The 27,928-nt window shown below is 47.1% G+C and overlaps 2 protein-coding genes across 5 annotated transcripts in view; one reads left to right on the top strand and one right to left on the bottom strand.

Annotated features, from left to right (window-relative positions):
• Nucleotides 1-1,682: 1,682 nt before the first annotated feature.
• LOC123745173 (probable methyltransferase-like protein 24) lies at nt 1,683-11,322 on the bottom strand. Its single transcript, XM_045725481.2, has 7 exons — nt 10,966-11,322; nt 8,185-8,389; nt 7,037-7,237; nt 5,635-5,760; nt 5,164-5,238; nt 4,829-4,927; nt 1,683-3,290 (listed from the first exon to the last, which is right to left on the bottom strand). The coding sequence occupies exons 1-7, from the start codon at nt 11,319-11,321 to the stop codon at nt 3,120-3,122; spliced, it is 1,233 nt and encodes a 410-aa protein (XP_045581437.2). The 5' UTR covers nt 11,322; the 3' UTR covers nt 1,683-3,119.
• A 14,679-nt stretch (nt 11,323-26,001) lies between these two features.
• Nucleotides 26,002-27,928, top strand: part of LOC123745400 (tRNA (32-2'-O)-methyltransferase regulator THADA) — a 78,889-nt gene continuing 76,962 nt past the window's right edge. The window contains exon 1 of one of the 4 annotated variants that reach the window (XM_045725920.2): nt 26,002-26,135. The gene's annotated coding sequence lies outside the window, so the exon portion shown is untranslated. Of the gene's footprint in view, nt 26,144-27,395; nt 27,621-27,928 lie in introns of those variants that run through there. The other 3 variants (XM_069300835.1, XM_045725919.2, XM_045725922.2) reach the window with 3 other exon arrangements.

The raw sequence follows: 27,928 nt of genomic DNA, 5'->3' as shown, positions 1-27,928 counted from the left end.
CTTCTCACCAAGCGGGCCGTGCTAACCTTCTCACCAAGCGGGCCGTGCTAACCTTCTCACCAAGCGGGCCGTGCTAACCTTCTCACCAAGCAGGCCGCACTAACCTTCTCACCAAGCGGGCCGTGCTAACCTTCTCACCAAGCGGGCCGTGCTAACCTTCTCACCAAGCGGGCCGCACTAACCTTCTCACCAAGCGGGCCGTGCTAACCTTCTCACCAAGCAGGCCGTGCTAACCTTCTCACCAAGCAGGCCGCACTAACCTTCTCACCAAGTGGGCCGTGCTAACCTTCTCACCAAGCGGGCCGCGCTAACCTTCTCACCAAGCAGGCCGTGCTAACCTTCTCACCAAGCGGGCCGTGCTAACCTCACCAAGCGGGCCGCACTAACCTTCTCACCAAGCGGGCCGTGCTAACCTTCTCACCAAGCGGGCCGTGATAACCTTCTCACCAAGCAGGCCGTGCTAACCTTCTCACCAAGCGGGCCGTGCTAACCTTCTCACCAAGCGGGCCGCACTAACCTTCTCACCAAGCGGGCCGCACTAACCTTCTCACCAAGCGGGCCGCACTAACCTTCTCACCAAGCGGGCCGCGTTAACCTTCTCACCAAGCGGGCCGCACTAACCTTCTCACCAAGCGGGCCGCACTAACCTTCTCACCAAGCGGGCCGCACTAACCTTCTCACCAAGCGGGCCGCACTAACCTTCTCACCAAGCGGGCCGCACTAACCTTCTCACCAAGCGGGCCGCACTAACCTTCTCACCAAGCGGGCCGCACTAACCTTCTCACCAAGCGGGCCGCACTAACCTTCTCACCAAGCGGGCCGCACTAACCTTCTCACCAAGCGGGCCGCACTAACCTTCTCACCAAGCGGGCCGCACTAACCTTCTCACCAAGCGGGCCGCACTAACCTTCTCACCAAGCGGGCCGCACTAACCTTCTCACCAAGCGGGCCGTGCTAACCTTCTCACCAAGCGGGCCGCGCTAACCTTCTCACCAAGCGGGCCGCACTAACCTTCTCACCAAGCGGGCCGCACTAACCTTCTCACCAAGCGGGCCGCACTAACCTTCTCACCAAGCGGGCCGCACTAACCTTCTCACCAAGCGGGCCGCACTAACCTTCTCACCAAGCGGGCCGCACTAACCTTCTCACCAAGCGGGCCGCACTAACCTTCTCACCAAGCGGGCCGCACTAACCTTCTCACCAAGCGGGCCGTGCTAACCTTCTCACCAAGCGGGCCGCACTAACCTTCTCACCAAGCGGGCCGCACTAACCTTCTCACCAAGCGGGCCGCACTAACCTTCTCACCAAGCGGGCCGTGCTAACCTTCTCACCAAGCGGGCCGCGCTAACCTTCTCACCAAGCGGGCCGCACTAACCTTCTCACCAAGCGGGCCGCACTAACCTTCTCACCAAGCGGGCCGCACTAACCTTCTCACCAAGCGGGCCGCACTAACCTTCTCACCAAGCGGGCCGCACTAACCTTCTCACCAAGCGGGCCGCACTAACCTTCTCACCAAGCGGGCCGCACTAACCTTCTCACCAAGCGGGCCGTGCTAACCTTCTCACCAAGCGGGCCGCACTAACCTTCTCACCAAGCGGGCCGCACTAACCTTCTCACCAAGCGGGCCGCACTAACCTTCTCACCAAGCGGGCCGTGCTAACCTTCTCACCAAGCGGGCCGCGCTAACCTTCTCACCAAGCGGGCCGCACTAACCTTCTCACCAAGCGGGCCGTGCTAACCTTCTCACCAAGCGGGCCGCGCTAACCTTCTCACCAAGGGGGCCGCGCTACAAATTGCAGATAAATATGGCAGATTCCCTTTTCCAGGATTTCCATATATTTTGAGATGTTCTTCTAAGACAGGGACAAATTCACTCAGCACCTTTAGTATACCTAAATAGTTGTCATTTTTTCCTGACCCAATAATCTGATTTTCTCCACGAAATGGCAAACCTTGAGGCAAGAAAGCGAATTACAGAGACCACACGTGTCAATACTTTATGCCAATATTCCTGCTCTGAGCGATGTTGCTCAAGTAATAGAGAATCTACACTTTCAGTTTCTTTATGTCTTATCAAATATGGTGTCATGCACTTTCGATATTTTCCTCCGTTTTCATGTTCTACAATAATATTGCTGTGCTTGCAGTCACTGAACCCGAATGTAGCAAAGGGAGATTCTTTCTTGGACAATAGGCGACATTCAAAGCAGTACAAACGACCTTAGGATGGTGAACAGAGTAGCCATTCACGTTTTACATACTCGTCATTCCGCAGTTCACGTTTGGACACATTGTTTGATAAATACCTCGCCTTCATATTCTCTACTCCAGCTGTTTTATGCACTCTGCGTGAGTTTGAAAGGTTGCTGTCGTCATGTTTCTGACATGATGAGGGCCCCCCCTTTGAATCCAGTAAGCTATTGTGTTAGTATCGTTAATATTCCATAGCCTCGGATCTGTCTCTTGGATTGCAAACTATTTACTGTTACAGATTTGGGTAATTCCTCTTGTAAAATGTTACCAGCAGCAGCAGGTAATGATGGTATGTCTGCTGAAACTGGATGATTGGTAGCAGGAATGGATATAGATGTGGATGTTATATCTGAAGGAACAGTACTAGTGGCTGACATTGCAGGAGTGGATGTTGATATGGAGGCTATATCTGAAGGACTGTAATGAGCGGCTCATTGCACCTATGTTGAGCCACAATGTTAATTTTGGAAGTTTTCCCATTTTCTCCTCCTCCTCTGCAGCTCTCTTCCTCTTCTGTGCTCCACTCAAAACACTGTTTCAATTCTGTTGAATGGGTTACTCATCTGGAAATATATAACTTAAATATTTAGTATTTAGTCCCACACCAGGATGTAGGGTTATATTATATAAGTGTGCTTGCAAGAAGACCTAAATGTTTAAACATTCTGCTTCCATAATGAACATGTCCTATGCTCGTGGGGCCCCCCAATGCTGGTGGGGGCCCCCAATGCTGGCGGGGCCCCCGGGAAAGTGCCCATCAGGCCCATACGATAAGACGCCTCTAGCTGTATATAGCACTATATGCGGAAAGAACGCAAGAGAAATCAAATAGGTTTTTGAACTGGACGTAAACAGGTGTCCGGACATCATCTGAACTCGAAGCCTATGTCCTTGTAGCGTTGCTTGAAAGTTTCGTTGTACCAATTGGAGTTGACGTAATGAACCTCGCCGCAGGTGTTGTAGATGTCGCCTGAAGAGTCGCTGTAGGTGGCGCTGCCTTCGTTGTCCCAGTACGCCACCTTCCGGAACCCTCGACCCTGTCCAACGACACGACTGTTACTTGGGGCTCATGGTGAGAGGCGCTACAGCGTGGGTGTAACTTGGTGTGGAAGTGATCAAACAATACGAGGACAACAATAAGTGTTTACCAGAGAAAGGATGTGTGGTAATATGTATGATGTAGTGTGAGACACGGGGGGCTCAGTTTAGAACTATTGTTTACACATGCTGTGCTCTCTGGTGTGTGTGTGTGTGTGTGTGTGTGTGTGTGTGTGTGTGTGTGTGTGTGTGTGTGTGTGTGTGTGTGTGTGTGTGTGTGTGTGTGTGTGTGTGTGTGTGTGTGTGTGTGTGTGTGTGTGTGTGTGTGCACGCGCGTGCGGCGTGTTTGTACATGCGCGGGTTTGTCATATACACAGGCTCCCGGTTTTATTTAGCTTAACTAAGAAGTAATAGCTGTTTATATCAGAGGTCAACACACGCACATCTTGCAGTGTTGACGTCGTGGAGGCTCCGAGCAACACTGCGGCTCCCCCTTCACCTCTCACCCGCCTCCAGGTGTGGCCTCCTCCAGGTAGGCCTCTAAGGCCTTGTAAAACATGAGTTGTATGTCACGCCTGTATGAAAGAGGTGGGGCGGGGGGCGCAAGTGGGGTCACATGAGGGGGGGGGGTGAAGGACGCTGCAAGTCATAGTCTAGATATTCCCTGCGTACCTTAGTGAATTACTAGGCATTGTAAACAAACATGCCGTCCAAGCTATACATCGTCGTCCTATATTTAATATATAGGACGTTAAATATAGGACGTCCTATATACGTCCTATATTTAGCCTACAAATTTGTACAATGGATCATTATAAATTATAATTTATTCGTATTGTACGTATTGTATAAGAGTTTATGTATTAGAGTGCAGTCCTTAGCTTATTATATAAATTGAATTTTGATAATTAAGGGAATGAGCTTTTTCTTATTTGTAGAGCGGCCCGCTTGGTGAGAAGGTTAGCACGGCCTGCTTGGTGAGAAGGTTAGCACGGCCCGCTTGGTGAGAAGGTTAGCACGGCCCGCTTGGTGAGAAGGTTAGCACGGCCCGCTTGGTGAGAAGGTTAGCACGGCCCGCTTGGTGAGAAGGTTAGCACGGCCTGCTTGGTGAGAAGGTTAGCACGGCCCGCTTGGTGAGAAGGTTAGCACGGCCCGCTTGGTGAGAAGGTTAGCACGGCCCGCTTGGTGAGAAGGTTAGCGCGGCCCGCTTGGTGAGAAGGTTAGCGCGGCCCGCTTGGTGAGAAGGTTAGCACGACCCGCTTGGTGAGAAGGTTAGCGCGGCCCGCTTGGTGAGAAGGTTAGCACGGCCCGCTTGGTGAGAAGGTTAGCGCGGCCCGCTTGGTGAGAAGGTTAGCGCGGCCCGCTTGGTGAGAAGGTTAGCACGGCCCGCTTGGTGAGAAGGTTAGCGCGGCCTGCTTGGTGTAAAGGAATATATCTGTAAGAAGGCAGATGAAGAAGGAGAGATAATACACCCGCCACATAACATAACGAGGAGTCTAATGGCCTGAGGAAGGGAGCAAGAGACAAGTACGGGTACCTCCAGAGCCTTGAGGACGTCGTAGCGTTGTCTGACGTAAGCCAGGTGCTCGTGCGGCGGGAGGGTCGTCAGGTCCATAGCGTGGATCTCTATGGCGATCTGCGGACAACCACAACAACGCAAGAGGTCAGCAGCAGCGAGGTGGTGCCAGGGTCGAGCAGTAGTCTCAACTGCGTCAGTATTACTGCTGTTAACACCTTATATCCAATTACTTACACTAACTTTATTGTTTATCATACGGATTATGACAAGGCATGCCCGGCCCACCATGCTACGACCACTGGTATATACAGTGGCCTGTATATCCCAGTGGAAGAGGAAGCTAGGCATCTCACCTGGCCAATGATGTCCATGAAGGGCGCCTGGACTATCTTCCTCAGCACTTTCCACTCGTCGTTCTCTATGTCTATCTGGCAATAAACAGTTGCATTACAGCACTAGAGTAAGAACAAAGGGTAATGCAATGAACCCATACAACGCCGCTCTTATGTATATCCAACCAAACGCATTCATATACATAAGTAACTTATGCTGGAACTGTTTACTCAGGTCTTTCCTGGATCTAAACCGAGGACATGATTTGAGACATGAGGGGCCGTCACCCGCGCCAGCAGCCTCGTCATCTGCGCCAGGACTCCATTATCCTCCCTCCTTACCACAGCCATGTTATTGAAATCGTTTATGATGATCGTGTCATTGTTGCTCATACAATATTTCGTTGTATATAATGTATACGTTGTATATGACTGGGAAGCCTACTGAGACTACATACAGGAGGTCAGTGGGTAAACATGAAGGTAACGTACCTTGAGGATGGTGAGCGAACGACCGATGAAAGTTTGGTTGAGGAGGATGCCAGAGAGGCTGTCGACGGGGATCTCCTGCTGGATGTTGAGGTAGTAGTTCTGCCTCCTGGCCTCCCCCAGCCCCACCTGCAACACCACCTCACACCTCTCACTCTCTCACTACACTAATTTACATACACCAAATTACAATGCTTGTAATACTACAGATTTGGGTGATCAAGTGCAAATAAATAAATTAATTAATTAATAAGGATAGCGTATCAGGCAGGTCTTCAATGGTGCGACTGTTCCCTGGTCACACTAACAGTTACCTCCTGGTGCTACTGTTCCCTGGTTACACTGACAGTTACCTCCTGGTGCTACTGTTCCCTGGTCACACTGACAGTTACCTCCTGGTGCGACTGTTCCCTGGTCACACTAACAGTTACCTCCTGGTGCTACTGTTCCCTGGTCACACTGACAGTTACCTCCTGGTGCTACTGTTCCCTGGTCACACTGACAGTTACCTCCTGGTGCGACTGTTCCCTGGTCACACTGACAGTTACCTCCTGGTGCTACTGTTCCCTGGTCACACTAACAGTTACCTCCTGGTGCGACTGTTCCCTGGTCACACTGACAGTTACCTCCTGGTGCTACTGTTCCCTGGTCACACTGACAGTTACCTCCTGGTGCGACTGTTCCCTGGTCACACTGACAGTTACCTCCTGGTGCTACTGTTCCCTGGTCACACTGACAGTTACCTCCTGGTGCTACTGTTCCCTGGTCACACTGACAGTTACCTCCTGGTGCTACTGTTCCCTGGTCACACTACCCATACAGGGAGGGTCACGTGACATGTGTGAATGGTACATTACACCAGATGATATTGAGGAATAACTTTGTTTATTAAAATATATCTCAGCGGAATATGGCTCAAGAACACACACTTACGTCTCATAAGATGAAGAAGACGCTGGAATATACTTCACACATCAATTGGCTTAGCATGCAGTTCACCAAACACTCCAGTTAAGTAAGATAACACTTATAATTATTTGGAGGTACTGATGAGAGATGGCAGGATGCACACACACACACGATACTTATCTAGTGAATGAATATTAAGAATACTTATCGCGCTGATACTACTTAAGAATACTCTGTACATGAGACCAGCGGGGTGGTGATCAGGTCTACCCGGCGACGACTGTGTCTCCAGACACCCGCACCTTTGACAAGGTGCAGGTGTCGTGAAACACAGGGACACACACACAGGGACACACAGGGACGTCCCTAACACAGGGACACACACACAGGGACACACAGGGACGTCCCTAACACAGGGACGTGAAATAATTACCTCAAACCCCACAGACACACAATAATATTTATCTGTAAGTAATGACAATTATTAACTTCTTACGTTGTGGAAATGAATGTGTTTGAAGCGACTGAGTAGTGTGGCCGGCGCGTGGTCGAGCAGGTCGAACATGTGCACCTCACAGTTGAGCTTGGACACAGCTTCGTCGAAGGAGACGTCGACGTTGATGCCGAAGGAGAGAGTGAGACAGGTGCGAGAGTCTGGTGCAGGAGGCAGGCCGAGGGGGGCGTCCATACACACCACCTGCAGGAGGTCCACACCCGCTCATTGTTCATGTATGTTTACTGAGGCAAGAAAATACATCTCAGAGGGACAGAGTAGCTTAGGCTATTTCTACCCCCCTTCTACTTCAAGTCCCTCAAAGGACGCACAAATTCAGTGAGTACAAATCAAATCACAATACAAGAATCGCATTTAACATTGTGTGCAGGTTACTATAGTAAACACAGCATATTAGTGTTACACTCTTGGGGCAAAATAAACAGTGGTTCAGCTGACGGTGCTCGGGGGAAGGGGGGGGGGGTATAGGATGCAATCCACAACAGTTCAACTGTTTACTAATTCCCAGGTATCTATTTACTGTTAGGTGGCACGCGGGAGCGCGCGCGCGCACACCCATACACACACAGGGGCCTCGCGGCTGAGTGGGCAGCGCTCGGTGCTTGTTGTCTTAGGGGCCGGGGTTCGATTCCCGGCCGAGGCTGAAACAAATGGGCACAGTTGCTTTCACACTGATGCCTCTGTTCACCTAGCACTAAATAGATACCTGGGAGTTAGACAGCTGCTACGGACTGCTTCTAGGGGATGTGTGTGTGTGTGTGTGTGTGTGTGTGTGTGTGTGTGTGTGTGTGTGTGTGTGTGTGTGTGTGTGTGTGTGTGTGTGTGTGTGTGTGTGTGTGTGTGTGTGTTAGAGAGAAATATATGTGAAGTAGACTTAATAGAGCTAATAGCTCGATTCTGTTGGTATAAATAGCAAATACACCCACACAACCTTCATGTGGATGATCCATCCATGGTTGCATCAACAAGTTTTATCTATACTTCTGGAATAATATATATCTGGCAGGTTTATAAAGGTTTCACCCGTCTTCCCGACTTGGAGAGTTCCAGACGAAATGGTTCCTCGCGGAAAACCAGTCGTCTGTTCCCTGCACAACTCTAAAACTCTGAGAATATGGTTGACATCTTACCTTGCTACCATCTGGAAGTTTGTCAGTGACGTCCCCACATTTGTGAAGACCACCCATAGTAAGGAGCTTGCGACACCCGGCCTGTGGTGTCTTGAGGTAGGTGAAGTAGTCCCTCACGTGCCCCAAGCCTGCCTCCTCCTCCTCCTCCACCACCGGCCAGGAGGCGTTCTTCTCCCCCATCACGAGGGGCGGGGGCGGCGTCACCCTGTGTTACACAACAGGTGTCCAACTGTACAGTACTCCCACTCACCTCATGCAACACATACTAATTGGATCCAACTATATTCCATAATATATCTACAGTATATCATCTTATTTTTTAACACTAAATTGTTAGCTAAATTAATAATACAAGCCAGTGTAGACGACGAGTCACAAGAACGTGGCTGAAGATGTGATGACCAAACTCATCACTAAATGGAGAAGCGACGACGTTTCGGTCCGTCCAGGACCATTATCACACGCGACTTAATCATGGTCCAGGACGGACCGAAACGTCGTCGTATCTCCATCTTGTGACGTGTGACTTGGTCATCATACAAGCCGGTATTTGATTCTACTCAACAGCCCAACTGTCAAACGTTCCGTAAGAGGAGCCACTTGTGTGTGTGCAACCCGTCCTCCTAAGGTTTCCCAATGTCAAGAAAACGGTCAAATTAAAGTGTCCTCTCCTAACCTACCAGAGGACCCAAAACAGAAAACGGGACAGTACGTCACTTTCGCGAGCCGCTTCTATTTTCAAGTAAGACAATTTTTGGTGTTATGTAACGCATACGAGCGATTTGCGACGTTCTTTGTAGGAGGCGAGGTTGGGTAGGAGGGTGTAGTGGAGCCCCGCACTCGTACGCAGAGCTTCCTGTACAGATACATGTATTTATTACTGCCACCAACAGCGTCTAATGTGTGTGTACCTGCAGACCGTCTCTTAGTCCTATCACAAACATAGCAAGTAACAAAGGGCCTTCCTAATATACAAAGGTATAATTATTTACCCCGCGGGATGTGATAAGGATAGTGTCACATGTAACACAGCGACTACTACACCGGCAGGGAGGACGACCTGTGTAATTGGTCGCCAGCTCATACTCGTGTCGTCCCAAGGAACGACGTGATGACGCGAGGGTTCCCAGTCGTGCTCTCCGACGACGACGACGACGACGACGCGCTCTATGACAATACTCCCAGCCCGTCCTCAACAGCCCTCCTCTGTGTCTACAGCACTGGCAGGGCTCCGGACTCTCGGTAGATCTGATTCACAGACGTTTAGATGAAATATTAACAGGGTGGCATAGTCTTTGACACCAGTGGTCTTTGACACCAGTGGTCTTTGACACCGGTGGTCTTTGACACCGGTGGTCTTCGACACCGGTGGTCTTCGACACTGGTGGTCTTTGACACCAGTGGTCTTTGACACCGGTGGTCTTTGACACCAGTGGTCTTTGACACCAGTGGTCTTCGACACCGGTGGTCTTCGACACCAGTGGTCTTCGACACCGGTGGTCTTTGACACCAGTGGTCTTTGACACCGGTGGTCTTTGACACCAGTGGTCTTTGACACCAGTGGTCTTTGACACCGGTGGTCTTTGACACCGTTGGTCTTCGACACCGGTAGTCTTTGACACTGGTGGTCTTTGACACCGGTAGTCTTTGACACCGGTGGTCTTTGACACCAAAGGAAGACCAGGTAATCTAACATTGTGACGAGTTTATAAAGTTAGAGAATATTAAAAGTAATATTTATGGTTGAGAAGTACGTGTGGGAGCGAGAGGAGAGAGGCGACTTCTGGCGGTACTCCTGTGTGTGTGTGTGTCCTCAGCACGGGGGAAGTGCATCAGAAGTACATCATTAGGCGGGACCAAAGAGCCAAAGCTCAACCCCCGCAACCACAACTAGGTGAGTACATGCTGGATGTCCACACACCTCTCTACCGCTTGTGTGACGTACCACACTGGTACACTGTCTGGGTACCCACATCCTATGGTACGTATGCTTTCCTTTTTTGGGGGGCGGGGGGGACTGGAAGGCAATTAGGCTTTGTGATAACTACGAACTCCCGAGCAGCCACCTCTCAGTTACTCAACTCTTGTGGGTCGTATCCTGGGGTCAGTCAACAACTGATCTTTCCGAAAGATGCGACCTTATTAATATCTTCTTATCTCCAAATAATGAGATAAGAGGCTATTAATAAGGTATTATTGACATAAGTGTATATAAATGATCTTACTCAAATCGTTTTTAAACTGATCAGGATCTGATTTTTAACTTGAGTAAGATCATTAATACACATTTATCTCAATAATACCTCATTAATATCCTCTTATTTCATTATTATCTTTTGTTTGTGAATAAAGACACTGTTTCTCACTTCACTCCTCTCTATATATATTCACTCCACTGAATTGTAAATCCATCCTTCTGAAGATGTATTCTTAACTACGAAAGTACTAAAGAAGGAATTTCCTGTCTTAATCCTTCATTCGTGGTCTTATACACACACACACACACACACACACACACACACACACACACACACACACACACACACACACACACACACACACACACACACACACACACACACACATATATATATATATATATATATATATATATATATATATATATATATATATATATATATATATATATATATATGTGTGTGTGTGTGTAACCCTGAAGTTATATATCTTGGCCGTGTGTGCCCGTGTGTCTTGTCTGGTGTATTGTGTCCCTGTGTGTTGGTAATGCTCCTTATTGTTATAGTGGAGGTGAGTGCTCACCTGTGCACATAGTGTGTGGCGCCCAGCACGGCGGGCGTATGGTGGTGCAGGGGCAGCGCCGCCACCACCTGGGACCCGTACGCCAGACGGTCCACCACCACGGAGAACCCCAACACTCCACTCAACGGCCCCTTCTGCAGCGTCTCCTTCACCTCCGGCAGCCTCACGGACTTGGCCTTTGTGGCAGCTACTTTGACCTTCCGGGAAGCAGGAGGTTCCCGACGGGGAGGTCTGCGAGGGCGGGTGTGTGGCGGGGGCTGGGCCAGGAGGGAGCAGACGCCCACCACCACCACCACCATCACACAACACCACCACAACATCTTCCACAAGTCTCTTCTCAACCGGACACGATTCATGGCTCTGGTACAAGAGAGTTCTTGGTTATTAATATAATTATGTAGTTCCCGCCAGTTTATGATTCAAAAACAATATAATGCTCAAAAATACATAACATGAATCACTCAACTTATAACCTGTTTACTGTAGCATGTGCCAAGTTGTTGGGGACAGGAAGCTTGTTAGGTTTATTCAGGTGCCTGGTGGCTGACCTTCCCCAGGATGCTGCCCACAACAGTTGTGTCACTCTCGGGTACTTGTGTACTGCAAGGTCAACACGGGTATTAGTAGCAAGCAAACTTGCACAAACGTCTTAATCTGACCGGGAATCGAACCCAAGACCTTCCAGCGCTGACCACAGGTTGAGTATGCATGTATAATGCCAGGTAATCAGCTGATTGTCTGGCAGTTCACCTAGAACATTAACAAAATAGGAAGGTGGGGGGGGGGGGAGGGGGGACCGTTTCAGACGAATTTAGAAAAAACAACTGTAACATTATATCTGTTCTTTATTTCCTTCCGTGAGGCCGGAGTCCCCACACCCTCACCAGGTGTGGTGCCCTGCTCCCCCCCCCCCCCCTCTGTATGGACCTGCAGGTGTATATTATCAAATACAATTAGATACTTTTTGAAATAATAGTTTTAATTTAGAATGACAAAATAGTTAATGAACTATTATTACATAACACTGCATGGTTACTTGTTCTCTCCTGGCGCGAGGACCACCAACTGCTTTCCTTCTGTGTGTGTGCGCACGCACGCACACACACAGGCACGCACGCACACACACAGGCACGCACGCACACACACACGCACGAACGCACACACGCAATTTTAAATGTATAAATTCCTGTAATGTACAACTTTGTCACTACGGCCGTATTTTACCACATATATATATATATATATATATATATATATATATATATATATATATATATATATATATATATATATATTATTCTCCTTGTATAGCAGCCTGATCATAGCCGGGAGGTCCCGGGTTGCATTCCCGCTGCCGAACAAAAGCGTTTGGGCAACGTTTCCTGTCACCTATTCCTGACAATGGGAACCAAAACCATTTCTTTGTGTCAACTGCCTTAATAACAATTGTCGAGGTGGAGGCAGACCTGCTCTCCAACGCTGGCTAATATGATGACACGGTGTAGACCCGCTGCTACGGTACAATGACACGGTGTAGACTGCTGCTACGGTACAATGACACGGTGTAGACCCGCTGCTACGGTACAATGACACGGTGTAGACTGCTGCTACGGTACAATGACACGGTGTAGACCCGCTGCTACGGTACAATGACACGGTGTAGACTGCTGCTACGGTACAATGACACGGTGTAGACCCGCTGCTACGGTACAATGACACGGTGTAGACTGCTGCTACGGTACAATGACACGGTGTAGACTGCTGCTACGGTACAATGACACGGTGTAGACTGCTGCTACGGTACAATGACACGGTGTAGACCGCTGCTACGGTACAATGACACGGTGTAGACCGCTGCTACGGTACAATGACACGGTGTAGACCGCTGCTACGGTACAATGACACGGTGTAGACAGCTGCTACGGTACAATGACACAGTTTAGACCGCTGCTACGGTACAATGACACGGTGTAGACCGCTGCTACGGTACAATGACACGGTGTAGACCGCTGCTACGGTACAATGACACGGTGTAGACCGCTGCAACGGTACAATGACACGGTGTAGACTGCTGCTACGGTACAATGACACGGTGTAGGCCGCTGCTACGGTACAATGACACGGTGTAGACCGCTGCTACGGTACAATGACACGGTGTAGACCGCTGCTACGGTACAATGACACGGTGTAGATCGCTGCTACGGTACAATGACACGGTGTAGGCCGCTGCTACGGTACAATGACACGGTGTAGATCGCTGCTACGGTACAATGACACGGTGTAGACCGCTGCTACGGTACAATGACACGGTGTAGATCGCTGCTACGGTACAATGACACGGTGTAGATCGCTGCTACGGTACAATGACACGGTGTAGATCGCTGCTACGGTACAATGACACGGTGTAGACCGCTGCTACGGTACAATGACACGGTGTAGATCGCTGCTACGGTACAATAGAGGTAGAGAGAACCAGGTTGTAGTAAGCCAGATTGTAGGACAGGTTATAGGAGGACCGGTTGTAGGAGGACAGTTTGTAGGAGGACAGCTTGTAGGAGGACAGGTTGCGGGAGGACAGGTTGTAGGAGGATAGGCTGTAGGATGACAGGTTGTGGGAGGACAGATTGTAGGAGGACAGGTTGTAGGACATGTTGTAGGAGGCCAGGTTGTAGGAGGACAGGTTGTAGGAGGACAGGTTGAAGGAGGATAGGTTGTAGGACAGGTTGTATGAGGACAGGTTGTAGGAGATTAGGTTGTATGAGGACAGGTTGTAGGAGGACAGGTTGTAGGAGGACAGGTTGTAGGCCAGATTGTAGGAGGACAGGTTGTATGAGGACAGGTTGCAGGAGACCAGGTTGTAGGAGGACAGGTTGTAGGATGACAGGTTGTGGGAGGACAGATTGTAGGAGGACAGGTTGTAGGAGGCCAGGTTGTAGGCCAGGTTGTAGGAGGCCAGGTTGTAGGAGAACAGGTTGTAGGAGGAGAGGTTGTAGGAGGACAGGATGTAAGGGGGACAGGATGTAAGGGGGACAGGTTGTAGGAAGCCAAGTTGTAGGACAGGTTGAAGAAGGCCAGGTTGTAGGAGGACAGGTTGTAGGAGGCCAGGTTGTAGGAGAACAGGATGTAGGAGGACAGGATGTAAGGGGGACAGGTTGTAGGAGCATAGGTTGTAGGAGGCCAGGTTGTAGGACAGGTTGTAGGAGGACAGCTTGTAGGACAGGTTGTAGGAGGACAGCTTGTAGGACAGGTTGTAGAAGGACAGGTTGTACGAGGACAGGTTGTAGAAGGACAGGTTGTAGAAGGACAGGTTGTAGGAGGACAGGTTGTAGAAGGACAGGTTGTAGGAGGACAGGTTGTAGAAGGACAGGTTGTAGGAGGACAGGTTGTACGAGGACAGGTTGTATGAGGACAGGTTGTACGAGGACAGGTTGTACGAGGACAGGTTGTACGAGGACAGGTTGTATGAGGACAGGTTGTACGAGGACAGGTTGTTAGGTTCATTTGCCTGGACTTGATGGTAGCTGACAGTGTCAGAGGCGTTAATAATCGGGTCTTCTGTGACTATAATCTGTGGCCTCACATTTGGCAATCCGCCCCCTGACCTCTCACGGACCAACACTTTACCAAAGCTCACCTCAACTCTCCTTGATGTTCTACGTATATTAAACACTACGCCACTTTTATGCTGTAAAACTTGGAGAAGGGAGAACACATTACAGTTGGACCGTACACAGCTGTCAGTGCTGGCTGTGCTGGAGCTTTCAGCAGGTGTATTAAACCAGGAGGGAGTAGAGAGAACCTGGAGGGAGTAGAGAGAACCAGGAGGGAGTAGAGAGAACCTGGAGGGAGTAGAGAGAACCTGGAGGGAGTAGAGAGAACCAGGAGGGAGTAGAGAGAACCTGGAGGGAGTAGAGAGAACCAGGAGGGAGTAGAGAGAACCTGGAGGGAGTAGAGAGAACCAGGAGGGAGTAGAGAGAACCAGGAGGGAGTAGAGAGAACCAGGAGGGAGTAGAGAGAACCTGGAGGGAGTAGAGAGAACCAGGAGGGAGTAGAGAGAACCTGGAGGGAGTAGAGAGAACCAGGAGGGAGTAAAGAGAACCAGGAGGGAGTAGAGAGAACCAGGAGGGAGTAGAGAGAACCAGGAGGGAGTAGAGAGAACCAGGAGGGAGTAGAGAGAACCAGGAGGGAGTAAAGAGAACCAGGAGGGAGTAGAGAGAACCAGGAGGGAGTAGAGAGATCCAGGAGGGAGTAAAGAGAACCAGGAGGGAGTAGAGAGAACCAGGAGGGAGTAAAGAGAACCAGGAGGGAGTAGAGAGAACCAGGAGGGAGTAGAGAGATCCAGGAGGGAGTAAAGAGAACCAGGAGGGAGTAGAGAGAACCAGGAGGGAGTAGAGAGAACCAGGAGGGAGTAAAGAGAACCAGGAGGGAACAAAGAGTCAACACCCGCTATAACAACACACTCCCTGATGATGGTAAACAATTTAACATGTTTGCTGATGATGCAAAAATTATGAGAAGAATCAAGACAGATGAAGACAGACAGAGACTACAGGATGACCTGGACAAACTGCAGGAAAGCTCTAGAAAATAGCTACTAAATTTCACCTCAGGAAAGTGTAAAGTAATGAAATTAGGCGAAGGAAGCAGGAGGCTGAACACAAGGTACCATCTGGGAGGTGAAATCCTGCAAGAGTAGAGAGAAAGATTTGGGGGTTGATATCACACCGAACCTGTCCCCAGGAGGACCTTGTATACTACTTATGGCAGACTTATCCTGGAGTATGCAGCTCCAGCCTGGGGTCCATACCTAGTTAAACACAAGACAAAGTTAGAAAAGATTCAGCGGTATGCCACCAAACTAGTCCTGGAACTGAGAAGTATGAGCTACGAGGAAAGGCTAAAGGAGCTAAAACTCACGTTCTTAGAAAACAGAAGAGTAAGGGAGAGACATGATAACCACCTACATAATTCTCATGGGAATTGACAGGGTGGACAAAGACAAACTCTTCAGCACGGGTGGGACACGAACAAGGGGACACAGGTAGAAACATAGTACACAAATGAGCCACAGACACATTTGAAAGAATTTTTTCAGTGTCAGAGTAGTTAACAGATGGAATGCACTTGGAAGTGATGTGGTGGAGGCTGACTCCATGTGAAACTCACCAGTTTCACATGTAGATATGACAGAGCCCAGTAGGCTCAGGAATCTGTACACCAGTTGATTGACAATTGAGAGGCGGGACCAAAGAGCCAAAGCTCAACCCCCGCAAGTACAACTAGGTGAGTACAACACTACACTTATATCAGGCGTGGAGAGCACACTTGGAGCAGACGCTGTGTGTCCCTCGCTTGTGGTGGCTGGACTAGTCAGTTGTCCTCATGCGTGGAGCGGGTGAGGTGGGCGGCGCCGCCAGGCACGCACGGAATAAATAGCTCCATGAAGCAGGAAAAGTACACTATTTTACAGAAGCAGACGGCTTCTGACCCCTGGCTTAAACTTTCATCTTCTCGTGGCTTATCTTTTGCCTTCCCTACTAATTTTCTCTGGGACATGACCTGTCAATCTGTTTAGCCTGGGCCAGTTATTGGCAACCTGTTCTCTTACAAATATCGTCGCTTTTCTCCCGTAGGCGCACTAAGGCTAAAAATGCTGTAATAGGAAATGGAAGCGGCTCGCGAAAGTGACGTAGTCCCGTTTTCTGTTTTGGATCCTCTGGCTTAGTCTGTTAGGATGGGAGAGGACATTTTAAATTAACAGTTTTCATGACGTTTTGAAAGCTTAGGAGAACTTGCTGCTCTCCTAACCTACCACAGAACCCAAAACTTGTTGTTTTGGCGCCATTTAAATTGGGAAATAAATTTCCATTTTGGATTACGGCAATTTTTGGCCGTAGCGCATTGTGTTACCAGTCGACCTTCCCTGCCCAGGGTTCGAGCCCAGTCCAACTCGGTGAGGATATAGGGAGAGTGTGCACCACTGAGCCATGACCACCATAAGTCTGGTTGTTGATTAATTTGACCCACGACTGTTCTCATTTGTCACAGAAATTATTCAAATACATATTATCACTATGACGTCAGCGGCCACGTGTGATGTCCTCGCCTATTGTGTATCCGCTGGTTGAGCTTCAGCTCTTGGGTCCCTCCCCCAACCTTCAGTCAACCTGTGTAAGAATAAAGGAAACTGTAGAATACCTACTGGCCCATGTGAGGCAGCTCCCTCAATATTCAACCACACTAGCTGGGCCGCGTGCGTGGTGTGTAGAGCCTGCGCTTGAAACCACCCAACGATTCTCCATCTACTGGTTCTCATGCATCCACTTAATTATTATGCACCCCATACTCATTCCGTGGGCGGTGGTGGAAAGGGTTACACAGGCACATAATGGGTTCAGGAACTGAACCCCAGAGTTCCTTTAGCTCAGCAAGTGACAATCTGGTGAAGCTAGTTGTACAATTGTTAATGTTACATACACATGCACATATATATTCATACATGCATTCACATACATAAATAAATACATACATATTCACAAATACATATGCATATGAAGTTTTTTTTATATCACAAGTGATTCAACAAGAGGCTCACAACAGTCACTATACAAGACACTTTACATGTATGGTGAGTCACACAGTTACTAGTCTTGCTCCACACCCACCCAACTGGGCGGCAGCTTTACAGTCATGTGCTCCACACCCACCCAACTGGGCGGCAGCTTTACAGTCATGTGCTCCACACCCACCCAACTGGGCGGCAGCTTTACAGTCATGTGCTCCACACCCACCCAACTGGGCGGCAGCTTTACAGTCATGTGCTCCACACCCACCCAACTGGGCGGCAGCTTTACAGTCATGCGCAGGCTGGTTGATACCTGGTTGATGGGGTTCTGGGAGTTCTTCTACTCCCCAAGCCGGCCCGAGGCCAGACTTGACTTGTGAGAGTTTGGTCCACCAGGCTGTTGCTTGGAGCGGCCCGCATGCCCACCACAGCCCGGTTGGTCCGGCACTCCTTGAAGGAAACAATCTAGTTTCCTCTTGAAGATGCCCACGGTTGTTCCTGTAATATTTCTGATCTGCACCTACAGTCAGCATATTTTGGATACTTGGCTAAGAATCCTGGCAGTACATCATTATGAATTAAGTACACACATTTCTTGAACAATATTGATTGTGTTATCTCTGAATTCCGCGATTTTGTGTATTCCCTTATATAATGACGTAAAGTTTGTGAATAGTTCTGTGACAGAGTTTACATTTAGTCAAATCTACATCTACACCCGGTGACCTCTACTGTAAATCTAAAACTATCTTGCCAAATATGCAGTTTCTTTCCTAATTTAACCTTATTCAATTTACAATTTAATATTGTGTCACATTACTCGTCGCCTTTCTAGAAGATGTTAATTTATTTGTTTATTTTCATTATATGGAAGATTTCTAATTCCATGGATTACTTTTAGTAATACTTGTCTATGCGCATTAAGGATTTTGTCCTTTCCATAGTAAGGAGACCAGTACATAACTAGTCTAAATGGGGCCAACTACAGCAAAATAAGAACTCATAAAGCTAAACAGTATAAATCATTATTATATTAGTAAGTGTACCCGGTGTTGCTCGGGTGCCCGAGATCACACACTCACTACATACTATTTCCGTCGCTGTGATCGTCTTCTCTATGCACTGTTTTCGTAAAAAACAACTACACAAGGTAGACCATTTAATCATCGTGTTGAATATAATTTTTGATGAATATTAGTGACGGTGGAAGCCAGGTTAGAAATTCGTTTCATGGGGGACGTCCACCCCAACCCGCTTATGACCATCCCTGACCAACCACAGGTCACCCTGCAGAGTTTTGGTTGGCTAGCCTTAAGTCTTTCGTCACCCCCCCCAGTCTTGAACACCCACTTTTATATATAATACTTTTCTAATATAAAACAAGCACACAAAACTTTCCTTCTTAAAAAAAAAGTTTGCCACTTCCAACCCCCGATATATTGCTCTCACATGTTGTCTACAGCAATGATACGAACCTCCCTTTACACTCTGGGAGGTGCGCAGGCGCGGGCCCCACCACCATGGCCCAGCTTCTGGCAGGTGCGCAGGCGCGGGCTCCACCACCATGGCCCAGCTTCTGGCAGGTGCGCAGGCGCGGGCTCCACCACCATGGCCCAGCTTCTGGCAGGTGCGCAGGCGCGGGCTCCACCACCATGGCCCAGCTTCTGGCAGGTGCGCAGGCGCGGGCTCCACCACCATGGCCCAGCTTCTGGCAGGTGCGCAGGCGCGGGCTCCACCACCATGGCCCAGCTTCTGGCAGGTGCGCAGGCGCGGGCTCCACCACCATGGCCCAGCTTCTGGCAGGTGCGCAGGCGCGGGCTCCACCACCATGGCCCAGCTTCTGGCAGGTGCGCAGGCGCGGGCTCCACCACCATGGCCCAGCTTCTGGCAGGTGCGCAGGCGCGGGCTCCACCACCATGGCCCAGCTTCTGGCAGGTGCGCAGGCGCGGGCTCCACCACCATGGCCCAGCTTCTGGCAGGTGCGCAGGCGCGGGCTCCACCACCATGGCCCAGCTTCTGGCAGGTGCGCAGGCGCGGGCTCCACCACCATGGCCATGCTGCGTCAACACTTGATTACGATCAGAGGGTTGATAGGCTTGTTGGCTCTCACTCCAGTCGTTAGTTTCTCCAGTGTCCTCCTTAAAGGGCCACGAGTTAGGTTTTTAAACTTTGTTTAATGTCAACAAATATTTTTTGACTAGTTGTATATGAAAAAGGCTGCAATTGTCCCAAGTTTCAGTACTGCAGCCTAAATAGAAAGGGAGATTTATTATTTTTTTTTCAACGAATATTACACATTTTCAGTAAGTTCCTACAACCACAAGTTTTAAATATAATCATTCTATGACACTTTTCTGACACATTAGCATATAATTAAGGATCTGATGCCGCGGATTTTCCAAAATATGTTTAGTTTTACTAATACAAAGTTCCCCCCCCCCAAAGTCAAAGTTCCCCCTAAAAATTATGCAAATATATCATGTTTATTGCTATTATAAAATCAATAAATGAACTTAGGATAAAACGCTGGCATAAGATTTTGGAGACATAAACTTTACGTACAAGGTGTAAGTTTCATGTAAATTGAATAAAAATAATAGAGTAGAGACTCAGTTTCCCCCTTGTTTAACTCCCTAAATATGCTAAACATAATCTCACTCCACAAATTCTCTTGTGTCAACTACATTTACAAAATCCTGTTCTTAAATGCAAACCATGCTCTGAAACTCTCCCTGGACAGATGTAATAGGACCCATTATCATCACACCAGAAATAAATATCTCTTTGATATCCCCAGAGTCAAACTTAATCTGTGTAAACACTCTATGCAAATAAAGGGACCCAGTCCATGGAACTCACTCCCTATTGAATTGAAAAGCTGTCCAACTTTTGCATCATTCAAAATCAATACTAAAAAGTACCTAATTTCATCTTTATAGTTTTTCACTTTTTGCCTTAAAATTGCACTGTATCTATTGCTACCCAATCTCCCAACCTTTATGTTCCCAATTTGAACATCTTTACCATTGTGTCATTGCTGTCTTCTTATATGTGCTGCCAATCTGTTGTATGGTGTTTATTAATCTTGTTTATCTGTATCTATTGCTACCCAGTCTCCCAATCTTTATGTACCCAATTTGAACATCTTTACCATTGTGATCATTGCTGTCTTATATGTGCTGTCAATCTGCTGTATGGTGTCTATTAATCTTGTTTAAATTACTAATCAAGCTGTCAATGTAATCAATCAGAGCTTTAATATAACAATGTGCTTTAATATACTTACTAAGCTCTCTCATCTCATTTTTCTCTTGCAATGTATCTTTATCATTTATCAATTCTGATAGAAATTACCTACTTAAAATTATCTTGTAGATTAAGGGCCTGCCCAAACGCTGCGCGTACTAGTGGCTTTACAAGAATGTAAATACTGTACTATCCAATGTATTCTCACAAACCCAATGTACCTTCTTGTATATATATATATAAATAAATAAATAAATAAATAAATAAATAAATAAATAAATAAATTAGCAATAAAAATGATGGAAAGTTCCTTGGCCTATACTTAGACAAGAGACTCAACTTCAGCACCCACATACAACACATAACTAAAAAGGTTTCTTAAACAGTTGGTATACTCTCAAAGATCAGATATTATGTACCCTACTCTGCTCTCCTCTCACTCTATTGTGCACTTATCTATCCCCCATCCTACTTATGGTATCTGTGCTTGGGGTTCAACCTCTGCAAACTACCTCAAGTCCATCATCACCCATCAAAAATCTGCTTTCAGGACAATATCAAACTCTGCTTTCAGACAACACACAGCTCCCCTGTTTAAATCCCTAAACATGCTAAACATAAATGCACTCCATACATTCTCTTGTGTCAATTACATTTATAAAACCCTTTTCTTAATTGCACTCCCTGTTCTGAAACTCTTCCTGGACAGATGTAATAGAACACATACCACACCAGACATAAATATATCTTTGATATCCCCAGAATCAAACTTAATCTGTGTAAACACTATGCAAATAAAGGGACCCAGTCCATGGAACTCACTCCCTATTGAATTGAAAAGCTGTCCAACTTTTGCCTTACTCAAAAATAAAACCAAAAAGTACCTAATCTCATCTTCATAATTTTCTACCTATTGCTTTATCTTCGCACTATATCTAGTGCTACCCAATCCCCCAATATTGTACCTAAGCTATATTACTTTACCATTGTAATCTTAGATATCATCTGATATCATGGTTGTTGTATTGAGTGCATCTTCTACTGCATTATTCCTTGAAATGTTATCCTAATGTACCTGGTAATCCTTGTTCGCTATTGTGTATTGTTATTATTGTGTATTATTCTAATCTGCTTTTGTGTCAAAATTTCTTACAATGTACCTGTAATTTTTGTTCAATTTTGCTGTAATTATTCTACTGAAAATTATCTGTACCTGTAAAGTAAAGCTGTAAAGTAAAGCTGTAAAGTACCTGTAAACATTTTTTGTCAATTTTACTGTTAATTATTTCTGTAACCCTTTCCACTTCCGCCCACAAGATGGGTATGGGGTTACCTTACCTTGATTAACCTTGAGGTGCTTCCGGGGCTTAGCGTCCCCGCGGCCCGGTCGTCGACCAGGCCTCCTGGTTGCCGGACTGATCAACCAGGCTGTTGGACGCGGCTGCTCGCAGCCTGACGTACGAGTCACAGCCTGGTTGATCAGGTATCCTTTGGAGGTGCTTATCCAGTTCTCTCTTGAACACTGTGAGGGGTCGGCCAGTTATGTCCCTTATGTGTAGTGGAAGCGTGTTGAACAGTCTCGGACCTCTGATGTTGATAGAGTTCTCTCTCAGAGTACTAGTTGCACCTCTGTTTTTCAACGGGGGTATCTGTTAGTTTAAGGACTTGCCCGAAACGCTATGCGTGCTAGTGGCTTTACAAGAATGTAAATTCAACTTAATTTCTATATTCTCTGTTAACTCCCAATGTACCTTCTTATATATAAATAAATAACAAACTAAATAAATACAGTTGAGGAAACTAGCAGCTTGAGGGTTATCAGGGTCGCAAAGGTCAATATTAAAATCCCCTGAAATTATTAGTTGGTTTTTGTTAAGTCTGTTTGCTAGTTGTTGTGAAGGGTTATTTCTTGTTGCTGTTGATGAAGGTTCGCGCGGTTACCTTGTTTTCTTCTCATAATTACCTTACCTTGCATGCTTGTGTGATATGCTGATACATCCATATCTATGAAAGAGAACGTCTGGTCCAGGTTGGAGGAAAGGAAGGGTAAGAGAGGCGAGATGGAATGTTGTTGATTTAAGGGCTACGACGATTGTGGGATTGGATGCCCCCGGCACACCCGTGAAGGGTTAATCGCGAAACCTAATGGCGAAATGAATGTTGCTTATCAGCGGAAACTAATGTGCCTCGCGGCCAACAAACACTCAGACGGGCAGATGATTGGGGCGCCCCAGGAGTCCCTCAGGGTGACAAGCACCACCCAACACAGAATAGTAGGTTGCAAACCCAAAACTCAGCCCCCCCCCCAAAAAAAGACTACAACGCAAAAAGTAATCCAGTGCCTTCCGGTAGAACAGAAGTCAGCCACCCACCACGGCTGAAGGTACACCAGGAGCCCACCAAGACCCGCCAACCCCCGGTACCTCTCGGTCAATCCGGCGCCGGACTCCTAGGAGTCCGGCGCCGGATCGCTCCCGGCGGGGTGAGCTCACCCCGCCGGGAGAACCAGCCAGAAAACATTCAAAATCTATCAACTATCCTGTGACCCCAGGCGATATGTGCGCCAAACGTCGTAAAAATCCGGGTCGTTGAATAGGGATGCCAAACGGCAGTATCAAAATCCAAAATCGCGAAACAGAACGTGATCCGGCCATTCCCAGGCGGAGGTGGTGTCCAGACGTCCTCTTGTCAAGGTTCTCTTCCAAGGTTGTCAACGGGAAGATTGTTCTTTTAGATTCAGGTACTCAGAACAAAAAGTTCCAAATACCACGGGCTATGGTGAGCCCGTAGAGGATTTACCTGACTGGCACAGGAGCGGGGCTGTAACTTCGGGGAGATGTAATGGTGCCCATTAATATGAACACTCGCGGTGTTGTTGTTGTTGATTTAGGAGCAACGACGATCGTGGGATCGGATGCGCTCCGGCGTACCCGTTAAGGGTTAATCGCGAAGCCCGGAAAGGTGAAACGCCAAGCTAAATCGCAAAACAAGTGACGCCAATCACTGGAAAACTAATATTTTTTTTTTTTTTTTTTTTGAGATATATACAAGAGTTGTTACATTCTTGTACAGCCACTAGTACGCGTAGCGTTTCGGGCAAGTCCTTAATCCTATGGTCCCTGAAATACGATCCCCTGCCGCGAAGAATCGTTTTTTCATCCAAGTATACATTTTACTGTTGCGTTAAACAGAGGCTACAGTTAAGGAATTGCGCCCAGTAAATCCTCCCCGGCCAGGATACGAACCCATGACATAGCGCTCGCGGAACGCCAGGCGAGTGTCTTACCACTACACCACGGAGCCTGCTATATGCCTCGCGGCAGAGAAATGCAGATAGGCAGATGATTGGGGAGCCCCAGGAGTCCCTGAGGGTGACAAGCACCGGCCTCGCACCCACATAGAGAACACTGGGTAGCAAAACCAAAAACTCGGCCCCTCAACTAAAACGCAAAAGTCACCCAGAGTCCTCCGGCAGAGCAGATGCCAGCCGCTCACCACGGTTGAGGGCACACCTGGAGCGCACCAAGACCCGCCAACTCCCGGCACCTCTCGGCTAAGCCGGCGTCGGACACCTCACCCCGCCGGGAGAACCAGCCAGAACACGTCAAAAAAAATCTACCAACAATCCCGTAACCCAGGGCGATATGTGCGCCAGGCGTCGTACAACCGGACCGTTGAATAGAGATGCTAAACGGCAGTATCAAAGCCAAAACGCGAAAACAGAACGTGATCTGGCAGCTCTCAGGCGGTGTCAAGACGTCCGCTCGTCGTCAACGTTGAACCAGGAGTCCATCACTCGTGGTGGTGATGTTGTTGATGGCGCTGTAGCAAGTAAATCTTATACTCGCTCCATTATCTCATTATCATAATAGCATAACTAATTAGCACTAATTACAGAAGCTACAATCCTTTTCCCAATTACAGGTAATATTCTTCTCATCTTGTTGGAGGGAGCTGAGGTGTAATCACCATATAAGCAAGCGATTTGATGAATAGCGGACAGTACAATTTCCACAGTCAACAATGTAGCACTCAGCGTGTACAGTTCTAATCGACCCAAGACGCTACAGCTTCGACACAGCAGACAGCAGACTACGACCGCATCGAGCCGCCACGCTCTCGCCCCCCGAGTTCAGACACTCACAATTCCCAATTGAGCCACCACGCTCTCCCACATAGAGCTCTGACTCCGGCCTCACTCAGCTCTCTGCTCTGCTCCAGGCTTCGTCTCAACGTCTACGACCCTGCTGTATCCAGGACTACTTAATAAATATGAAACTCACTAAACACTGTGTATCTAATCTACCCAACAACGTAACATAATCGTACGTTACAGCGCCATATGATTGCTTCTCTTCCCTTGGTGCAAACTTTACGTTTTCTATGCATGGTGGTTAAGGAACCTAACCTGGACTGGTAAATATAGCATCGATCTCTCTAGACCACTGTTTCTTCACTATGATCATCTTCATGAAATCCCAACATCTCAAACCAATATTAATGACTACCTTATAGGCAGTTATCCTGAGTCTCTTTACCTAACAAGACTAATTCTAATTAGTCTCATTCCTCAGATGTACATAATATAATCCTCTCGCCTAAATCTAAGTTAATTAAGTACCCTTATAGTCTGAAGTTAAGATTTTAAGCAAAAGTTATTGGATTGACTGTCCTTCTCTCAACCAGTTTAAAAGAAAAACTAAGAACTACCTAATAAATTCTATGTAACTTACCTTACTCCCTAAATGTCAACCTGTGTTTGCTCTCATTGAGCATTAATTACTGAACCTGTACTACTGTAAAGGTTCCCCTGGCTTTGCTCCTTGGAAAGGCCACTCCAGACCGACAACCCGAGCGCAACTCCATAATCTGAGAATGATGGATGCCTACTACTACTATTGTTGTTATCTACAATGTAAAAAAAAAGTTATTCCTTCTGATTATGCTGTGAAATGCAGCCCATCTACTTGTTTAAATAGTATCTGTAGTAACGATGTGGACCATCGCACTTATATTGACCTAATGAACAGCTAGCAAGTAGAATTTGGTACTCTTGAATTTGGACAAACCGAAAAAGGTTATATATTTATGTTGCTAATAAAAGAAAGGATGGGTGCAGCATAATCATTAAGAGATCTCACAATATACCTTGGGATTGTTATTGGATTGAACCACGTTCATGAACTATGATCCATAGAAAACGTAAACATTACAGCATGGCAAGAGAAGCGATCACGTGGCGTCATCAACAACAACACCTCCAGCACAAGTGGCTGGGCGCACACGGCATATTCCCGCAGCTCCCCTTCATACTAACAGCAACGTATCAACTCTTGACAAACAACACAAACACTGTACGGTATTCAGGTGCTTTGTGCAGTTTCAGATACACTGATCCGTTTCAATCAAACTGCATGATTTTAATTAAGCACAATTATTTTGTTTTTATTTTATATATATGAGTTCTTACATTCTTGTACAACCACTAGTGCACATAGCGTTTCATGATGCAAGTCCTTAAAACTAATTTTCCCAGGAATGCGTCCCGCCGAATCGTTTAACAACCAGGTACCCATTTACTGCTGAGTGAACAGAGGCTACAGTTAAGGATTGGCGCCCAGTCAATCCTCCCCGGCCAGGATACGAACCCAGGCCAAAGAGCTCCCAAAAAGTTAGGAGAGTGTTTTACAGCTACACCACGGGGACTACTAGATGGATGATAATATTGATAATAGCTGATTTAAGCTATTTAGACTATTAAAGTTTAGCTTTAGTAAATGTAATGAAGATAGACTTGTGTAGGGAGCAGAAAGCCAGATACAAAATACTATTTGAGAGATGAAATCCTTCAAGAATCTAGGAGAGATCTAGGAGTTGATATCACACCAGACCTGTCCCCTGAAATCCACATCAAGAGGATATCATCAGAATATCCTAGGTTGGCCAGTATAATAACTGCCTTTACAAACTTGTGTAAGGAATCTTAAGAACCTTTATACCATATATGTCAGACCAAGTATGCCATACTCCAGTGTGGAGTCCATAACTAATTGAGCACAAGGCCAAATTGAGAAAGTTCAAAGGTATGCCACTAAACTAGTAACCAAAACTGAGCAGTATGATCTATGAGGAAAGACGACAGGCACTAAACCTCAGGTTATTGGAAAATAAAAGAATAGGGGAGACAGGATTGCCACATACAAAATTCTCAGTGGAATTGATATGGTAGATAAAGACAGATTATTTAACACGGGGACATGGGCAGAATTTGAGTACCCAAATGAACCATACAGACATTAGAAAGAACTTTTTCAGGTCAGGGTTACCTTATGTTGATTTTGGAGCTTAATGTCCTCATGGCCCAGTCCCTGACCAGGCATCCTACCAATAGGGTCGTTAACAAATGAAACGAGCTAGGCAGTGATGTTGTGGAGGTAGACTCCATACACAGCTTCAAATGTAGATATGATAGAGGCCAGTAGGCTTAGGAGTCTGTCTGTACATCAGATGTTTGATGGTTGAGAGGTGGGAGCAAAGAGCCTAAGCTCAACCCTTGCAAGCACAATTAGGTGAGTACAGAGACAGATGGATGCCTAACTCCTACCACAGGTACATGTTCTGCTGAATGATAGACAAGCTCTTACACCAGGCACATGTGTTGCTGAATGATAGACAAGCTCTTACACCAGGCACATGTGTTGCTGATTGATAGACAAGCTCCTACACTAGACATGTTCTGCTAAATGATAGGCTCCAAATCTGTGCTTATACGGATATGTTCTGCTGAGAGGTGCAGACTCAAATAGCCAGAAAATAAATGTTATTGATGCTTTTAGAATCAGAGGTTAGTTAATTTAATAGATTTGTCTTCCAGTTTGAACTATTGATAGAGAGTAAAAAATTAAAAAATTTTGATAGAAGCAAAGAAATATGTAGAGTTTCTAGTCAAGATGCCCAATTTGAAACTCTAAAATAAAATACATACCCAAGCCTAACTTAACCAAAATGGACCTAGGTTAACCCTAGCAGAACAGTGCAAATTACATTCAGAAAGTCAAGGAAAGCATGCTTAAATGATAGTGGCAAGCTGTGAATGATTTAACTCAACCTTGCACTATGTAATATAGCCGTCAGGGTTTTATGCTTTCTTTG

Source organism: Procambarus clarkii, chromosome 44 (assembly GCF_040958095.1).
Source record: "Procambarus clarkii isolate CNS0578487 chromosome 44, FALCON_Pclarkii_2.0, whole genome shotgun sequence".
Taxonomy (NCBI): domain Eukaryota; kingdom Metazoa; phylum Arthropoda; class Malacostraca; order Decapoda; family Cambaridae; genus Procambarus; species Procambarus clarkii.
Note: the sequence above shows the minus strand (reverse complement) of the source record. Positions and strands in the feature narration are given on the sequence as shown.

Coding starts and splice junctions, on each gene's coding strand:
- LOC123745173 (XM_045725481.2), bottom strand. CDS start 11,321: ATGAATCGTGTCCGGTTGAGAAGAGACTTGTGGAAGATGTTGTGGTGG. Junction 5,761..7,036: donor AACACATTCATTTCCACAAC/GTAAGAAGTTAA, acceptor GTGGTGTTGCAG/GTGGGGCTGGGGGAGGCCAG. Junction 5,239..5,634: donor GTTCGCTCACCATCCTCAAG/GTACGTTACCTT, acceptor GTTTATTGCCAG/ATAGACATAGAGAACGACGA.